General features: G+C 41.1%; 1 protein-coding gene across 4 annotated transcripts in view; it reads left to right on the top strand.

Moving 5' to 3' along the window:
- The window catches only part of HERC2 (HECT and RLD domain containing E3 ubiquitin protein ligase 2), a 273,851-nt gene that overhangs the window by 152,639 nt on the left and 103,534 nt on the right, over positions 1-17,678 (top strand). For all 4 annotated transcript variants that reach the window (XM_077774615.1, XM_077774617.1, XM_077774614.1 and 1 more), the window contains 9 exons: positions 4,778-4,970; positions 6,352-6,534; positions 8,676-8,857; positions 9,386-9,533; positions 9,612-9,808; positions 10,041-10,271; positions 11,151-11,289; positions 13,101-13,244; positions 16,209-16,351. In XM_077774615.1, coding sequence (XP_077630741.1) covers positions 4,778-4,970; positions 6,352-6,534; positions 8,676-8,857; positions 9,386-9,533; positions 9,612-9,808; positions 10,041-10,271; positions 11,151-11,289; positions 13,101-13,244; positions 16,209-16,351 — 1,560 coding nt within the window. The remainder of the gene's footprint in view (positions 1-4,777; positions 4,971-6,351; positions 6,535-8,675; positions 8,858-9,385; positions 9,534-9,611; positions 9,809-10,040; positions 10,272-11,150; positions 11,290-13,100; positions 13,245-16,208; positions 16,352-17,678) is intronic.

The raw sequence follows: 17,678 nt of genomic DNA, 5'->3' as shown, positions 1-17,678 counted from the left end.
CATTTTAACAGTATTTATTCTTCTGACCCATGAACATGGAATGTTTTTCCATTTCTTTATGTCTTCTTCAAATTCCTACATAAGTTTTCTATAGTTTTCATCATACAGAGCTCTTATATCTTTGGTTGGGTTTACTCCTAGGTATTTTTATATTTTTTTGTGAAATTGTGAATGGTATCAGTTTCTTGATTTCTCTTTCTGTTGCTTCATTATTGGTGTATAAAAATGCAGCTGATTTCTGTACGTTAATTTTGTACCCTGCAACTTTGCTGAATTCATGGGTCAGTTCTAGTAGGCTTCTGGCAGAGATTATTGGGTTTTCTATGTAGTGTATCATGTCGTCTGCGAAACGTGAAAGTTTGACTTTGCTTTACAAATTCTGAGGCCTTTTATTTCCTTTTGTTGTCTGAATGCTAATGCCAGGACTTCCAGCACTATGTTAAACAACAGTGGTGAGAGTGGACATCCCTGTCATGTTCCTGATCCTAGGGGGAAAGCTCTCAGTTTTTTTCCCCGTTGAAGATGACGTTAGCTGAGGGCTTCTCATAAATGGCTTTTATGATGTTTAAATAAGTTCCTTCTATCCCACCTTTCTCGAGGGACTTTAGTAAGCAGGGATGCTGTATTTTGTCAAATGCTTTTTCTGCATCTATCGACAGGGTCATATGGTTTTTATCTTTTCTTGATGTGATGGATCACATTGATTGATTTGAGAATATTGAACCATCCCTGTAACCCAGGAATGAATCCCACTTGATCTTGGTGGATAATTCTTTTTATGTGCTGTTGGATTCGATTTGCAAGGATCTTGTTGAGGATTTTTGCATCTGTTTTCATCAAGGATATTGGCCTGTAGTTCTCCTTTATTGCCGGGTCTCTGTCTGACTTGGGAATCAAAGTGACGCTGGCTTCGTAGATTGAGTCCGGAAGTTTTCCTTTGATTTCTGTTTTTTGGAATAGCTTGAGAAGAATGGGTATTAACTCTGTTTAAATGTAGAATTCCCAGGGAAGCCATCATGTCCAGGGCTCTTATTTGTTGGGGATTTTTGGTGACTGATTCGATTTCCTCACTAGTTATGGGTCTGTTCAGATTTTCTATCTCTTCCCTTGTGCATTTTGGTAGTGAGTGTGTGTTTAGTTATTTGTTCATTTCTTCTAAGTTGTCTAGTTTGTTGGCATATAGTTTTTCATAGTATTCCCTGATAATTGCTTGTATTTCTGAGGTGTTGGTTGTAATAAGTTCATTTTCATTCATGAATTTGTCTATTTCAGTACTCTGTCTTTTCTTTTTGAGAAGCCTGGCTAGAGGTTTGTCAATTTTGTTTATTTTTTCAAAAAACCAACTCTTGGTTTCATTGATCTGTTCAACTGTTATTTTTGTTTGTTTGTTTTTTGGTTTCTATATTATTTCTGCCCTGATTTTTATTATTTTTCTTCTAGTGGGTTTGGGGTGCTCCTCTTGCTCTCCCTCTAGTTCCTTTAGGTGTGCTGTTAGATTTTGTATTTGCGCTTTTATAATTTTCTTGAAATAGGCTTGGAGTTTAATGTACTTTCCTCTTAGGATTGCCTCTGCCAAATCTCATAGAGTTTGGGTTGTATTTTCATTTTCATTTGTTTCCATATATTTTTTGATTTCTTATCTAATTGCATGATTGGCCCATTCGTTCTTTATTAGGGTGTTCTTTAACCTCCATGTTTTTGGAGGTTTTCCTGACTTCTTCCTGTGATTGATACCAGTTTCATAGCATTGTGATCTGAAAGTGTGCATGGTATGATCTCAATTCTTTTATATTTATTGAGGGCTGCTTTATGTCCCAGTATGTGATTTATCATGGACAATGTGCCATGCACACTTGAGAAGAAACTGAATTCCCTGGCCTCAGGATGTAGAGTTCTAAATGTATCTGTGAAATCCATCTGGTCAATGTGTCATTCAATTCCATTGTTTCGTTAGTGATTTTCTGTCTAGTTGATCTATCCATTGCTGTAAGTGGAGTATTAAAGTCCCCTGCTTTTAGCACATTCTTATCCATAAGGTTGTTTCTTTTTATATATTTTGGTGTATCCGTATTTGCTGCATGGACATTTACAATTGTTAGCTCTTCCTGTTGGATAGACCCTGCAATTAATATATAATCCTTTTTCATCCATTTTTTTTGCCTTATTTTAAACTCCAGTTTGTCTGATATAAGTATAGCTACTCCAGCTTTCTTTTGACTTCCAGTAGCATGATAGATATTTCTTCATCCCCTTACTTTTAATCTGAAGTTTTCCTCCAGTCTAAAATGAGTTTCTTATAGACAACAAATAGAATTATTTTGGTTTTTTATCCATTCTGCTACCCTATGTCTTTTGATTGGGGCATTTAGTCCATTTACATTCAGCGTTATTATTGAAAAATATAGATTTAGAGTCATCGTGTCCTTTGTGGGATTCATGCTTGTGGTGGTGTCTCTGGTATCTTGCGTTCCTTGCAACTTTTCCGTCAGAGCGTCCCCCTCAGGATTTCTTATACGGCTGGTTTAGTGGTGACGAATTCTTTCATCTTTTGTTTTTTTGGGAAGACTTTACCTTTCCTATTCTGAATAACAGGTTTACTGGATAAAGGATTCTTGGCTGCATATATTTTCTGTTCACCACATTGAAGATTTCCTGCCATTCTTTTCTGGCCTGCCAAGTTTCAATAGATAGGTCTGTAAGTACTCTGATAGGTTTCCCTTTGTATGTTAGGGCCCTTATATCCCTAGCTGCTTTCAGAATTCTCTCTTTGTCCTTATATTTTGCCAGTTTCACTATGTTGTGCAGAGATCAACTCAAGTTACGTCTGAGGGGTGTTTCTGTGCCTCTTGGGTTTCAGTGTCTGTTTCCTTCTCCAGATTGGGGAAGTTCTCTTCTATAATTTGTTTAAGGACTCCTCCTGCGCCTTTCCTTCTCTCTTCCTCTTCTGGAATTCCTGTGATATGGATACTTTTCCATTTGAGTGTTATCGCTGAGCTCTTGAACTCTCCTTTCGTGTCCTGGATCTGTTTCTTTTTCTCAGCTTCCTCTTTTTCTATAGTCGTGTCTTTTAAATCACTTACTCTCCTTTTTGCCTCTTCAATCCATTCATTGGACACTTCCATTTTATTATGTATCACATTTATAGCATTTTTTAATTCATCACAACTATTTTTAAGCTCCATAGTCTCTGTGGCAATAGTTTCTTGATGTTTTCTATGCCTTTTTGAAGCCCAGCGATTTATTTTATCCCTATTGTTCTAAACTCTTGTTCAGTTATGTTGCTTATATTTGTTTTGAGCAGTTCTTTAGCTGTCATTTCTTCCTGGAATTTTTTTGGAAGAGAGTTCTTCCATTTCATCATTTTGGTAGCTTTCTATCTCTTGTTAATTTTAAAAGCTTGTTATGCACTCTGCCCTTGCTGGTGCTGCTGTATTAAAGAAGGCTCTTTGACTGTCCAGGGCCTGTCCTTTCAGGAAGTGTTCTTTGAATGGTGTCTCTTGGTTTCTCTTGTTGAGACTTTGGTTATTTTATTTCCCTACTTGTAGTGATATTTGGGTCTCTCAACCCTGTGTACTTTGGCTTGTTTCTTCAGATAGCTGCACTTACGAGGTTGCCTTCCCAGTGTACTCTGTCTTTTTCTCTTCCCAAATTCCTGTGGCTTAGTGCCCTATGACTTCAGGCCTTCTCTGTTTGATAGATGGGTGCAAGTGTAATGCATGGAGCTCCCTACTTCTCCTCCATCTTGCCTTTCCCCGGAATATATAATTATCTTATCTCAGGGCCTGTGCAATTGACAGATATCATAGTTGTTGATTCCTGGGCAGGTGAATAGAGTCAAAACAAGTAAAGAGTATCAGTGGCTGTAGGGGCACCTCAAGCAGTATCATGTCTTTAAGGAGTCATAGCTGTTTTTAGAATACTCCCTGGCATGGGCTCAATTTGAGGTGCAGCCTTGAGTAGGAAGAATAGTAACCAGGAGAGAGTACATTTCATCTTATTAATAATGTTCTAAAAGCTGTGACACAGAAAAACCCAGGTGCTGCCTCTGCGAGCTGATGGCCACGTGCCCACTTAGTGCCCCAACCTAGCAGTTTCAGTTGTGACACCTGGCTGGTGTCCACCTCTCTGTTTCTCCTCATGCTGTATCACTCCCAAGCTTCTGTGAGGTCTTACAAGGTAGAGATGGTAGGGGCTGGTATCTGTGTCATTACTGTAGTGACTAGCTAAGGACAGTGTTCACCTTCTTACAAGGTGGTAGCATTCTTGTCACCTCTAAGTTTTCTCAGTCTCATTGTTAAGCATGGGCCTTATTGGAATCATCTCAGAAGTGTCCTAGAACAGGTAGTAGTATCGTAAAAACAGCTTTCACTCATACATATGAGAGACAGAGTCTTAACTCTAGATTCCAGAGAGAAAACTGAAGGACAAGAGGAAACGAGGAGATCCTGGTGCTTGTTTCAGGTTTCTGGTCTTCTGAAGCTCACGGGAGAGGTCGAGGAGGCCAAGGAACAAGGCACCAGGCCTAGGCTGGAAAGTCTCATCTCTGTATTGGTTTACAGAGAATGCTAATTGAGGTGATTTTTTCCCCCTCACTTACCTCTTTGGTAAAGCAGCATAAGCTAGTTATTTCCTGATGTTTCATTTAAGATGATGATGTGAGTTGGTGTAGTTGGGTTTGGAGCAGTCTGTGGGCAGAGTGACACAGCAGTCCTTACAGGTTTTGTGTGACAGAACACACATGGGCCCTCTTAACTGACCTTTGTTTTGGCTTCCTCAGGATGGACCTCCTCCTGGTCTTGGCCGTGTGATTGGTGAACTTGGAGAGGACGGATGGATCAGGGTCCAGTGGGACACCGGCAGCACCAATTCGTACAGGATGGGGAAAGAGGGGAAGTATGACCTCAAGTTGGCAGAGCTGCCGGCCTCCACACAGCCCTCAGCAGAGGACTCGGACACAGAGGATGACTCTGGTGGGTACCTTGGGGCTGTATAGTCTGGGGCAGCCTGGCAAACTATGTGCTAATGTTAGCTGGCTATCCTTTAAATCTGGGAGTGAGAATAGTGTGTCAGGACTCAGCTGCAGACAGTGCTCTTTAATTTTAGACTTGCTCCTAAAGGGTCAATTCAAATGAGCCCCAGGTGATTCTGATGCAGGAGTTAAAAGCATGGTTCTGGTAACTGGGAGCCTACCTGGATTTTACTCCCTTGCTTCCTTTGGGGACAGTCCAGTAGAGTTTATCACTGTAGGGCTTGCTTGCTATGTCTTCACCTCTAGTGGAACTTTTCAATTGGTTCTGAGCCTCCTGTGTGAGGTAGTGAGCCAGTGCCTGGTGGACTAGGAATAATGTGGAATTAGTCAGTATAGTAAAGCCTTAAGGAAACCAGAAATGAAAATCCAGAGTAAACCCAGAGTGTTAAAATCCTATCTAAGTAAATCCAAGGTTGTGGGAGGAGGACTTAATGACATTTTCCGATGTGTCCAAAAGACTTTGGGATGTATGAATGAAGCTTCCCATGGCTGGTCTCCGTGAGACTGTCCAGGAGGCCCGGGCTGATTCCTGGGGTTCAGGTACTGGCTGTGTGCACTGCATGGTTAGGAGAGGAAACCTAAGAGGGTGAGCTCAGTAGAGGATAGGTGGTGTGGAGAGTGGAAAAAGCTGTGCTCCATCCATGTCACTTGTGCAGATCCAGGCCCCCTCAGATGTAAACAGATGATGCCTTATGGGGCTGTTCAGAGTAATATATGTGAAACCTGGAGTCGTGCATAGTTGGTCAGGGCTTATTTTGTTATCACTGCATCTGAGCACATGATGCTGTGCCTGTTGTTCCTCCTCCCAGTCCTCTGTCTGAGGGCTTCACTCAGATAAGTCAGGGCCTGAGCAGAGCTGGCTAAGTGACAGAACTGTATCTTGGTTGTCATGTGCCACCTTGTCAGAAAGTCAATGGCCTTGACACATGAGCCTCTGCTTCCCTCCATGGTGCAGGCACATCAGTCTTCATCCAGGGCATAGCTAGGTCATCAGCAAGTTCTTGGCATTTGATAAGTTGTCTTTCTAAAAGAATAAATCATTGTAATTGTTTTAGTGCTTCTAAGCTGTATGTGGAGATTGCTTTAAAAAATTAAACTGTAATTTGGAAGGCTTATTTTCTTAGAGGAAGGTGGGGACAGAGATGATTATGGTGTTTAGTGCGTTCTGAATTCTTTTCTTGTAAAGAGCTACTTCCCTTTCCACAGTAAAAATTGTGATATTAAGTTTCTTTAAAAACTGTTATGAAATCCCTTAAATTACATGCAGAGCATTTTCCAGTTCTATTTGGTAATATAGCTTCTTATTTTGATACTTTTTTCAGAAGCTGAACAAATTGAAAGGAACATTCATCCCACTGCAATGATGCTTACCAGTACTGTTAATTTACTGCAAACTCTTTGTCTCTCTGCTGGAGTCCATGCTGAAATCATGCAGAGCGAAGCCACCAAGACCCTGTGTGGACTGCTGCGAATGTTAGTGGAAAGTGGAACAACGGACAAAACATGTATGCAATGAATAGTTGTGGCCTATAGAGTACTGGGGCTATGAATTTTGTGTGTGTGTCAGTGTGAGCATGAGGGTGAGTGTGCATGTGTTTTAGTGTCCTAGGGCTGCTGTAAAAACTTACTGCAAACTTGGTTAGTTTGGGCTGCCACATCAAAGTACCATATACTTGGGTGGCCTAAATATTAGAAATTTTTTTCTCCCTGTTCTAGAGGCTGGAAGTTCAGGGTGTCAGCAGAGCTGGTTCCTTCTGACAGCTGTGAGGGAAGGATCTGTTCTAGGCCTCTCCCCTAACTTCTGGTAGTTTGCTGGCAATCTTTGGCATTCTTTAGTTTGTAGATTACTGACCTGTGTGTGTCTGTCTTGAAATCTCACCTTTTTATAAGGACATGGGTCATAATTGGATTAGGGACCTAGCCTAGTCTAGTTTAACTTCTCCTAAACAAATTATATCTCCCCTGGCCCCATTTCTATATAAGGTCACATTCTAAGGTGCTAAGGGTTAGGTCTTCAACATATTCCTTTTGGGAGGAGGTAGGACACAGTTCAAGCCACAATGGAGTTATGGAGGCCAGATTTTCCAACATCAAGGGGTTTTGAAGACCAGAAGTCCAACATCAAGGTGTTAGCAGGGCTGTGTTCCCTGCAAAGACTTTAGAAGTGGATCCTTTCCATCTCTTCCAGCTTTTGGTACCTCCAAGGTGTCTTAGCTTGAGGCCATAGCACTCTGGGCTCTGCCTCATTTTCATACAGAGGACTGCCCTATGTCTCTTTATGCCCTTTTCTGCCTCTTATAAGGACTTTCATTGGATTTATGGGTCACTCTGATCCAATACAGTATTATATCAATCCTTACTTTAAGTATATCTGGAAAGAGTTTGGTTTCAGATAAGGCCTCATTCTGAGGTTTTGGGTAAACATGAATTTTGGGGGATACAGTTAACCCACTAAAATGTTTGTATGAAAATGTGAATATGTGTAAGTCTGGAGAGGAGTTGATGAAATGGGAGGAGCATGTGAGAGTGCTTGTGAGTATGTGTGAGTGAGTCTGGGTGTGAGTGTGTAAGTGTGTCTGAGTGAGACTGAGTATGTTAAGTGCTATAGGTGTGAGTGTGAAGTGAGGAAGGAATGTTTGTGAGTAGCTGGGTGTGTTTATGTTTGTGCTGTAATTATGATTGTGTGTCAGTATATCAGTGACTATGAGAATGAGTGTGGGATTGTGGTAGGGTGTGACTGTGTGAAAGTTGACGTATGTGTGGGTGTGTGTGAGTGTAACTGAGTGTAGGCATGAACATGTGTCTGATGGCGGTGCCTCTGGAAGCCTAGAGAGCAGGAGAACTGGACCCTGGCAGGCAGGCCTCTGCTAGGGAAGAGTGGAAGCCCCTGGGTTTCCATGAGCAGAGACTTGGAAGTAGGGAAGGGCAGACAGGGTCAATTGTGTCAGTCAAATTGGATAAACCTCATAAAAGCCCCCTAGTCTTGTTCTATTTTTACTTGTAGACTTACTAAATTTGGATTGGAAATTTATGGTGCAGAAGAAGTATAAACAAGATCACCGGAGATATATATTGTTATTATTTTTTAAATGTATTTATTTTGAGAGAGAGAGCATGTGTGTGCACACATGTGCGTGAGTGAGTTTGGGAGAGGCAGAGAGAGAATTCCAGGCAGGCTCCATGCTGTCAGCAGAGAGCCCTTCATGTGGCTCAAACTCATGAACTAAGAGATCATGACCTGAGCTGAAATCAAGAATCAGACGCTTAATCCACTGAGCCACCCAGGCACCCTGATCATGGGAGATATATAAAACACATGAGGTTTTAAAAGAATGTACAAGATGTACTCTAATAACTGCTGTTTGAATAGTGAATCATTTTCTTACTGCCTATAAATAAGAAGTACATGAAACTTTTTAATTGGTGTGAGTTACTCATGTACTTTAAAGGTTTTAAAAGTGTTGTAAAATGTTCCTTGAGCAGGGTTTTCTCCCACTCTTCTCACTTTGAATTAGTGAAATTGTAATATATTGGTAAAGTAGGCTGCTATTGAACATAACCTGGTAAGTACATTAAAAGTGCAGATTGTACTGAGTATTTATTTTCTCAAAATTTGGTGTCAAGCTGGTTTGTTTCACTCTGGCAGCTTCCCCAAACAGACTGGTATGCCGGGAACAGCACCGGAGCTGGTGCACGTTGGGCTTCGTGCGGAGCATTGCGCTCACACCACACATGTGTGCTGCCCTCAGTTCCCCACAGTGGATTGCCCTGCTCATGAAGGTTGTGGAGGGACATGCACCTTTCACTGCCGCCTCGCTGCAGCGACAGGTAATTATTCTGCTGGCTGATCCTATTCAGTGTGAATTTTGAAAACTGTGACCCTCCCCGCCTTAGGAGGTGACATCAAGATACCAATTCTCCTAGTCATCATAATTAGGTGCCTGTACTCAATGAGTTCAGAAAAGAGCTGGAACTAACCCAGAGTACATTTTCTAGTGCAAGGGGCTGAAGTTCTTAATTATTTTAAATTTACTTTAAGTTGCTAAACTGTAGTTGACTTGCTTTTCTTTGAACTGATGAATACTACTAGCTTCTCTTATCTGCTGGTCTTTAGAAGAATTAAGCTGAAAAGAATTATTTTTTAATTAAATGAATATCTGCATCTGTAATGTAGCTTTTTTTAACTCCTGATAATCTATATCATTAATCAACTTGGGTGTAATAGATATCTAAATTTTCACATGATTAATTGGATTATAGGGACAAAAAATAAAATAAAAATTTGTTACCTCTTAATGTAAAACCACAGATTATGGGTTTCTTTAATGTTTACCATTTTAAATTGCCTTTTATCAGATCTTAGCTGTGCATTTACTGCAAGCAGTGCTTCCATCATGGGACAAGATCGAAAGGGCAAGGGACATGAAATGCCTTGTGGAAAAGCTATTTGGTTTCTTGGGCAGCTTGCTCACCACCTGTTCTTCAGACATCCCATTCCTCAGAGGTGGGCAGCTCTCCTTACTTGTGTCCTGGTTCAGTGAGCAGGGCACCATGTAGCTCCTCTCTCATGTATCTCTTTCAGAATCTACTCTGAGGCGGCGGAGGGCACGCCCACAGGCCTCTCTGACCGCCACTCATAGCAGTACCCTGGCAGAAGAGGTGGTGGCGCTGCTCCGCACACTTCACTCCCTGGGTCAGTGGAATGGACTCATAAACAAGTACATCAACTCTCAGCTCCACTCTGTCACCCGCAGCTGCACAGGAAAGCCACCAGAGGGGGTGGGTGCTGCGTTTTCAGATCTGCTAGTTTTGCTTTGTAGAATGTTGATTTAACTTTTAAATTATCTTTTTAAATGACATGTATTTTGTTTAAAGATATTTTAAAACGTATTGTAGTGGAAATAACTATTGAAGAAACTAGTATAAAAATAACTTGGCTTAGTTGTAAATGTATAAGAAACAGGCAGTACCCTTGGCTGTCTTCTTCAAACTGGCTATCTGTCTGCACTAGGCCCTGTTAGAGGATTACTTTCCTGACTCTGAAAACCCAGAGGTGGGGGGCCTCATGGCAGTCCTGGCTGTGATCGGAGGCATCGATGGTCGCCTGCGCCTGGGGGGACAAGTCATGCATGATGAGTTTGGAGAAGGCACGGTGACTCGCATCACCCCAAAGGGCAGAATCACTGTACAGTTCTCAGACATGCGGATGTGTCGCGTTTGCCCATTGAATCAGCTCAAACCAGTAGGTGAACTTGTATTCAGTTACTTGGCAATAAGGCAGAAGAGTTTTATGCTAGAACTGAGTTGTAACATTAGTGCTAGAATGAACTTGATCCTTGTAGTTCATATATGCTGTCTAGGAAGCTCCGCAACCTGAGGAAAGCCATATGTCTATCTTCCCTTGTTTGGTTAGTGTCTGTGATAAATAGGGCCTGGTCTTATGGTGTTACATGGATTACTAGTTCATGTCTTATTTTAGCCCCCAAAGACAGAAAAGGGTGTTAGCAACATAGAAGGTACTTGTAATTATGTTTGTTAGTTTTAATTATCTTAAAATGTAAATTTATGAAATCTGATTTTTATTTAACAACTCAACTTTTAAAGAAAATTAAAAGTGATTCCTTATAAAAATGACCTTTCTTCATGTAGAAAATGCTTATTAATTGTGTTGAGTGACATGACTTATGTAGCAGCTACTGTCATCTTAAATATGTCAATTAAGAATGTATAGGGAAAGAGAGTCGTTTTATATTATTTTGATGTAACCTAAGTGTAATCTGACTTATCTTTGTATAAAATACTGTTTTTCATTTATAAATGAATATATGCATGTTGTAGAAAATTTGTAATGCATAGAAAATGCCAAAAAAGATAATAACCACCAGCCTGACATAGTTATTGTTGACAAGTTGTTAAAGAAAAAATTAGGTTATGTTTACTATATATATAAGTCTCTATTTTGCCTGTAATGGCGTCTTTTAAAATTATTTTCAGATATAAAAAGATTTATGGATATATATTATATTTCAGAATTAAGATTCATGGTTATGATAACTTTTAGAACATTTCATTTCCTCATTTCATTGGACAGACTTTGAAGGTTTCTATGTTCTTGCTTTAGCTCCCTGCTGTGGCATTCAGTGTCACCAACCTCCCCTTCACAGAGCCCATGCTATCTGTCTGGGCTCAATTGGTAAACCTTGCTGGAAGCAAACTGGAAAAGCACAAAGTAAAGAAGTCACCTAAACCAGGTTTTGCAGGTCAGTACATGGTGCTTCTTGGTGAAACAACTACAGTCTTAACTGGTGTTGCTTGAACAATGTCATTTTGTCAGAGCAAGTTTCTGTCATTGCCAAAATCTTTGCATTTCAATGGATTGACTATTTGTTGAGTTACGGTGAGCATGAAGCCTTGAATGTGGTGATAGGAATGTGTAATACCAAGAATGACACTATGGTGGGAGTGGCCTCTCAAGAATCCCTAGCTTCTCCCCCCGACCCCCACTCCCCGACTTTCTAGTGCCAGCATTTATTCTGAACAAGCCATTTGAAGAGGAATCTGTGTTCTCTCTCCCCCTATTAACCCTCCAGCTATGGCTCTTTGGTTCAGTTTCCTTTAGGAGCTTTGCTCCTGGGCCTCATCACTGCCAGACCCAGTAAGGCTTGCATGTTTAGACCTGCTTTCCTTCATATCTATAAACGTTGAGCTAAGACAAAGATCACCTGTGCTTAAAGCCTTCCTTCATTTGGTCTGGAATATTGCTCCCTTAATTTTCCTTACATTGCCATTTGTATATTTTTTGAAGAGTTCTTCTCCCTAACTGTTCTTTGCACATTGGAAATCTTTGTGGGTTTCTCCAAAACTTCTGGTTTACTGTGCCCATTCTTACTGAGCTTTCTCACCCATTTCTCCCCATTTCTGTGATTGCTGCTCCAGCATTTATAATAATGATCACCTTTAACTCTGAATATCCAGTTTACATTTCTTTTTTTTTTTTTTTAAGGTTTTTGTTATTTCTAGGGGAGAGAGAGAGAGAGAGAGAGAGACAGCGTGAGCAGGGGAGGGTCAGATAGAGAGGGAGTCACAGACTCTGAAACAGGCTCCAGGCTCTGAGCTGGCGGTCAGCACAGAGCCCGACGCGGGGCTCGAACCCACGAACCGCGAGATCATGACCTAAGCGAAAGTCGGACGCTTAACCGACTAAGCCACCCAGGCGCCCCACCAGTTTACATTTCTGACTGGAGGGCCATGTGCATGTACACCACAGCATGTTCAGAATTCCACTAACCTTGTCCCTTAGTCACTCTTATCACAGTGAATAAACCTGTCTGCCAGACAGTCAGGCTTGATGCCTGAGAGGCACCTATGATCCTCCCATACCTTTCCATCCCACCTTGCTATTGTTGTGTTGCCTTCCATGGCCTCCAACATGCCCTGCTTTGGAACACTGTTGCCACAACTATAGTCCAGCTGTACTTATGGTCTGCCTGTGTTTTGTGGCAGCTTTCCTCCTCAGTTTCCTCCTCATTTTCCCCTTTAGTTTCCTCCAGTGGCTGTCAGGCACCACTGTAGTCATTTATTTAGATAAGACTCCAGGGAGTGCCATGATCTTGTTGAGTTGGAGAACTGTATGCTGTGACTGTCTGACAAAATCGTCTTGGAGGAGTATTGGCAAGAAAAGGTGAAAATATTTTGTTTGTGACACAGATATCTGGTTGAAATTTTAGCAATATAGGAAACATTTGATTATACTAATAATAACTGACATAGATACAACTGTGTTAAACCATTTAATTCTCACACCAACTCATCAAGGTAGCTGCGTGGGCAGCAGGAAAAGGGGAAGACCCAGGGGAAGTAGAGGATACTTACACAGAAAGACAAGTCCTTCATTACCAACAGTATTTGGCATGGCCAGCTAATTCCTACAAGGTAGGGCATTGTTCATGCCACTTTATAGGCATGGCACTGTGGTGCAGGGGGTGATACGCTTTCCCAAAGGCCGTACAGCTGGTGAGGAGAAGAGCCCAAGCAAGGTGTGCCCTTCCTGCTGAGTCATTTTCTTCCACAGGACAAGTAGACCTGGAACTGCTGAGGTGTCAGCAGCTAAAACTGTACATCCTGAAGGCGGGCCGTGCGCTACTTTCCCACCAGGACCAGCTCAGGCAGATCTTGTCTCAGCCGGCTGTTCAGGAGGTCACAGCTGCTCATACAGGTATCTTTTTAAGGAAGCTGTTATAGATCTATAAGGAAGGCAGGTACTCCCATAGAAAACAGGCAAAAGAATTTGCAACCATGTGGATGGAACTTGGAGGGTATCATGCTAAGTGAAGTTAGTCAGAGAAAGACAAATATCATATGACTTCATTCATATGAACACTTTAAGATACAAAACAGAGAAACAAAAGGGAAGGGAAGCAAGAATAACATAGAAGCCGGTAGGGAGACAAAACATAAGAGACTGTTAAATATGGGGAACAAATAGAGGATTACTTGAGGGGTTGTGGGAGGGGGGATGGGCTAAATGGGTAAGGGAGATTAAGGAATCTAGTCTTGAAATCATTATTGCACTGTATGCTAACTCACTTGGGTGTAAATTTAAAAAATAAATAAAAGTCAGTGACCAAAAAAACAGACAAAAGACATGAGCAAGTAGTCCATAAAAGAGGACGCAGAGATGGTTTTTAAATGTATGAGAAAGATATGCAACTTGGCCAGTAATCGATGAAGTGCAAATGACAGTGTCATAATCTTATAAGACAAAAGATTGAGGGGAACTGATGGGAAGGGAGGGAAAACAGTAAAACGGTGTCCTGCTTTGTTATTTAAAGTGTAGCCCATGGACTAGCAACACTGATGGCACATAGTAGCATGTTAGACACTTAGATTCTCAGGCTGTACCCCAGACCTAAGAAATCGAAGTTTGCATTTTAGTAAGTCCCTAAGGTGGTGCATACACATGTAAAGTAGCACTGCTTTAACACATTTTTGTGGGAATTTAAGTTGGTACAACAGTCTTATGGGCATTTGAAGAAATGTTACACTTTAAAATACATGTATACACACCCACACACATCTGTATCTGCATCTCTGTGTCTATCTCTGTATCTCTCCATTGACCTGGGAGTCCTCTTGTGGGAATTTATCACATGAAAAGGCATGAAGATAATGTGTTTACAGATACCCATTATGGCTTCTTTGTTGGTATTGTTTTTAGATTGAAAACTGGAGATACCTACATGCCCATTATTAGGTGATATATCCATATAGTGGAATACCAGCTGACTTTATTTTCTTTTTACTTTTCTATATCACTTCAGTTTTCTGCAATAAGCATATATTACTTTGACTAGAAAAAAAAGTTATGAAATAGTTTTTGATTATCTACTCTTAAAAAAGATGTGCTAAAGTATTATGGGGAACAAGGTAGTCCTTTATTATGATCCCAAACTCTCTGGGGTCACAATAAGAAGAGAAAATGAATGCAGATGGCTCTGTGCAGGGTATGATGCCAGTGTACTGCAAACTGTTTAATTGTAGTTCCACAGGTGTCTTGGGCATACAGATGGCTGAGGGCTGGGGAGGGCAGCTTCTGAGGGGTGTGGCAGACTTGAGATGCAGCTTGATGAGGAAGCTCCATCTTGGTGGAAGAGACAGTAGAAGCACTGATCAGTGAGTGTATGGGAGAATGTTGAAGTGCTTCACTCTGCAAGGAGCTCAGGGTTTATTGATGAATGTGGGGCAAAAGCTGGAGAAGTCGGCTGAATTCATGTGATTGAATGCCTTGAATACCAGGGTGAAACTTAAGGCTGATTTAGAGCTGTGGCAGGGACCTGCATGGTAAAGACTGATATTCAGGATGGTAAATCTACTAGTGAGGTGTAAGTGTATTTGAAAAAGGAAGGCCATGGTGGTGAGAGAATTGCTTTTGTGTCAAGTGATGAGATGTCTTCTGGGGGAAGGCATAAAAGATAGAAAGATGGTTCCAGTAGATACTTTCACAGTGTAGTCTTTTTGATGATAACCTCATGGGAAACCAGTGAAAAGTCAAAGATGCCTAATGTTTCAAGCTTGAGCTACAGGGAGGACAGAAGGGAGTGCTTTTGATGAAGATTAGAAAGTCTAGTGTAGTGAGCAGTTTTTTGTTTCTTAATCATAAGAAGGTATTGTGAATTTAATTTTAATATGCTGAGTATAAGATAAATCTAATGAAAGTGCAGATTTATTCTGTGTTAGACAGTAGGGACCTTGAAAACTATTCATAATTATAGATCAGGAAACCAGAGCCCAGGGAGTTGGACTGGTTGCTCTCTGGTCACCCTGGTGAGTAGCTCTGTAAGAAATGAATGAGGGTTAATATCCCACGCTTGGGACAGAGTTAAGTCTTTAGACAGAGCTTTGTAGAGCAGGGCTGAACAAATTACTTTGACTACCTGTTTTATAAAGTTAATGGGAACACAGCTGCACCTACTTATTTACATGTCATCTTAGGCGGCATTTACTCTTCAGTGGCAGAGTTGAGTAGCTGTGACAGACCATGCAGCTGGTAAGCTTGAACTATTTACTCTCTGTCCCTTTGAGAGAAAGATTTTCCAGTCCCTGGTCTAAGGATTAGTTGAAGTTGTCACCAAATCAACCAGCAGACTCAAATGGGTGAGTGGGCTCCAGGAAGTGGGATTTAGTGGGCCTGTGGCAAATAAGAAGTGCTAAATGCCTCCCCCAAAGCTGCTCAGAGATTTAAAAAGGCAAAAAGATGTTACCCTGACCATATAGCATATCTGGAATTGGTGTCAGTTTATGGTCTGAACAAGCATTAACAGGAAAAGCCAAGGCTAAAAATAAAATGGGAGTGTCCATACAAGGGGTTTCTGAAGCAATGAGTGTGCACCAAGAAAGAGAAGGTGTAAGAACTGGACAAAAGGCAGAAATCTGGAAGGTAGCTTTTTTTTGGCTCTAAAGAGACAGATGAACCAATAAAGGACAGATGCCAAAGAGCAGGGAGTGGAAACTTTTTCAGAGAATAATTTTTGATATCTGAACCTTGAAGATTTTCATCATCTGGTGCTTGAAGAGTTAGAGATCATATTCACTTTAACATGTTCAGTGCATCATCTTTAATAGTAAAGAGATGTTAGGAGTTGAAAATGTGATGTCATGCATATTTTGCTTTTAAATTCAGATGATGTAGCAGCTGCATCCCCTGACCTTGGGGACATGTCTCCTGAAGGGCCACAGCCTCCAATGATCCTCTTGCAGCAGTTACTGGCCTCAGCCACCCAACCATCTCCAGTGAAGGCGATATTTGACAAACAGGAGCTAGAGGTACAGTAGCAGCCTCCACAATTTTAATCTAGTACACTAAATTGGGAACAGTGTTTTTCCTAGATGGATATTTTCTTAAGGATATATTCTGAATTTTAAACAACATGCTTAAGTAATTTTTATGACTTGTTAGGCTTTACCCGTGTTTGTCATAGAGCATTATAATACTAGGTAGAGGATGAATGAGTTAAAGTTTAACCTTATTTTGAATATGTGTGAATTCTTTGAAAAAGTTAATGAGATTCATCATGGGTCAGATGCTCAAATATTCATGGCATGACATCTTTCTAGGAAATACTGTTATTGAAGAAGCCCATTAGACCTTGGAATATTGCACTCACATTTTGTTCCACTTACTGCAATGGCTTTTTTGGGTATGCACTGTTGCCACCAGGCTTTTGGTCTTTGCCCTTTCGCAGAGCACGTGCTGCACCATGTAGTTTGGGGATCGGGCTGTGGGCATGTTCCCACAGAAGAGACAACATGTGATCAGGTCTAAAAGTGATGGGGACTTTCATGACCTACAACATGAAGGATTAGATGTTTCTAAGAATCCTTCTTTCTATGTAATATGTAAAAAACTCTGGATACGATATCAAAGACAAAAGCAAACCTTGAGTGCTCAATTTGGCAGGTAGAATATACCCTAATTGAAATTCTCTGAGACCAAGATTGCAGGAAGTTGGGATCCAAAGTGAGGAAGCAGTTGTATCAGGTTGATGGGAGGGCTGACAGTAGTCCCTGAGTAAGGAAGGAAGAAGGTATAGAAAGTGAGGTAGGAAGAAGGTAGGGTGCAAAGGAAGAAGGCAAGAAGTGTTGAGCATGAGGATAGGGAGCAGTACAGTGCCTTCTTTGAACTGACCCAAATGCCAACTACTTGCTAAGTAAAAACTGCTAAGATGAGAGGTCAGGTTTGAGTGGTCACAGAACAGCAGTGTTTCTAGTCACTTGTAAAGATAAAAAGGGCATTGAGAGCAGTTGAAGAACGAATTGGGCAGAATGTAACCTGGAATCACACTGGGAGTTGCCCAGTGTTAAGAGGAAAGATGTGGAAGGAAACATAGAGTTACCTTTTAAGAATTCAGAAGGACTACCAAAGAGAAATCTTTCATTGTTTTGTCTCCAGTGATGCTGATAGAAGTTCAACCATCATTCTTATTGTTCTGTTTGAAAGTGCCTTTTTTTTTTTTTTTTTTTGCTTTCTGCAGTTTGACTAAGACATGCCTATGTATGTATGTGTTTTTCCCCTTTCCTCTTGGGATATGCTTAAGTTACTTGCATCTCTGGCTTAAAAATCTATCTCCATCTCCCCCCCCCCCCCCCCTAG

Source organism: Crocuta crocuta, unplaced genomic scaffold, assembly GCF_008692635.1.
Source record: "Crocuta crocuta isolate KB4526 unplaced genomic scaffold, BGI_CrCroc_1.0 scaffold469, whole genome shotgun sequence".
In the NCBI taxonomy this organism is placed as follows: domain Eukaryota; kingdom Metazoa; phylum Chordata; class Mammalia; order Carnivora; family Hyaenidae; genus Crocuta; species Crocuta crocuta.
The sequence above is the reverse complement of the archived record's forward strand: the minus strand, read 5'-3'. Positions and strand labels throughout refer to the sequence as shown.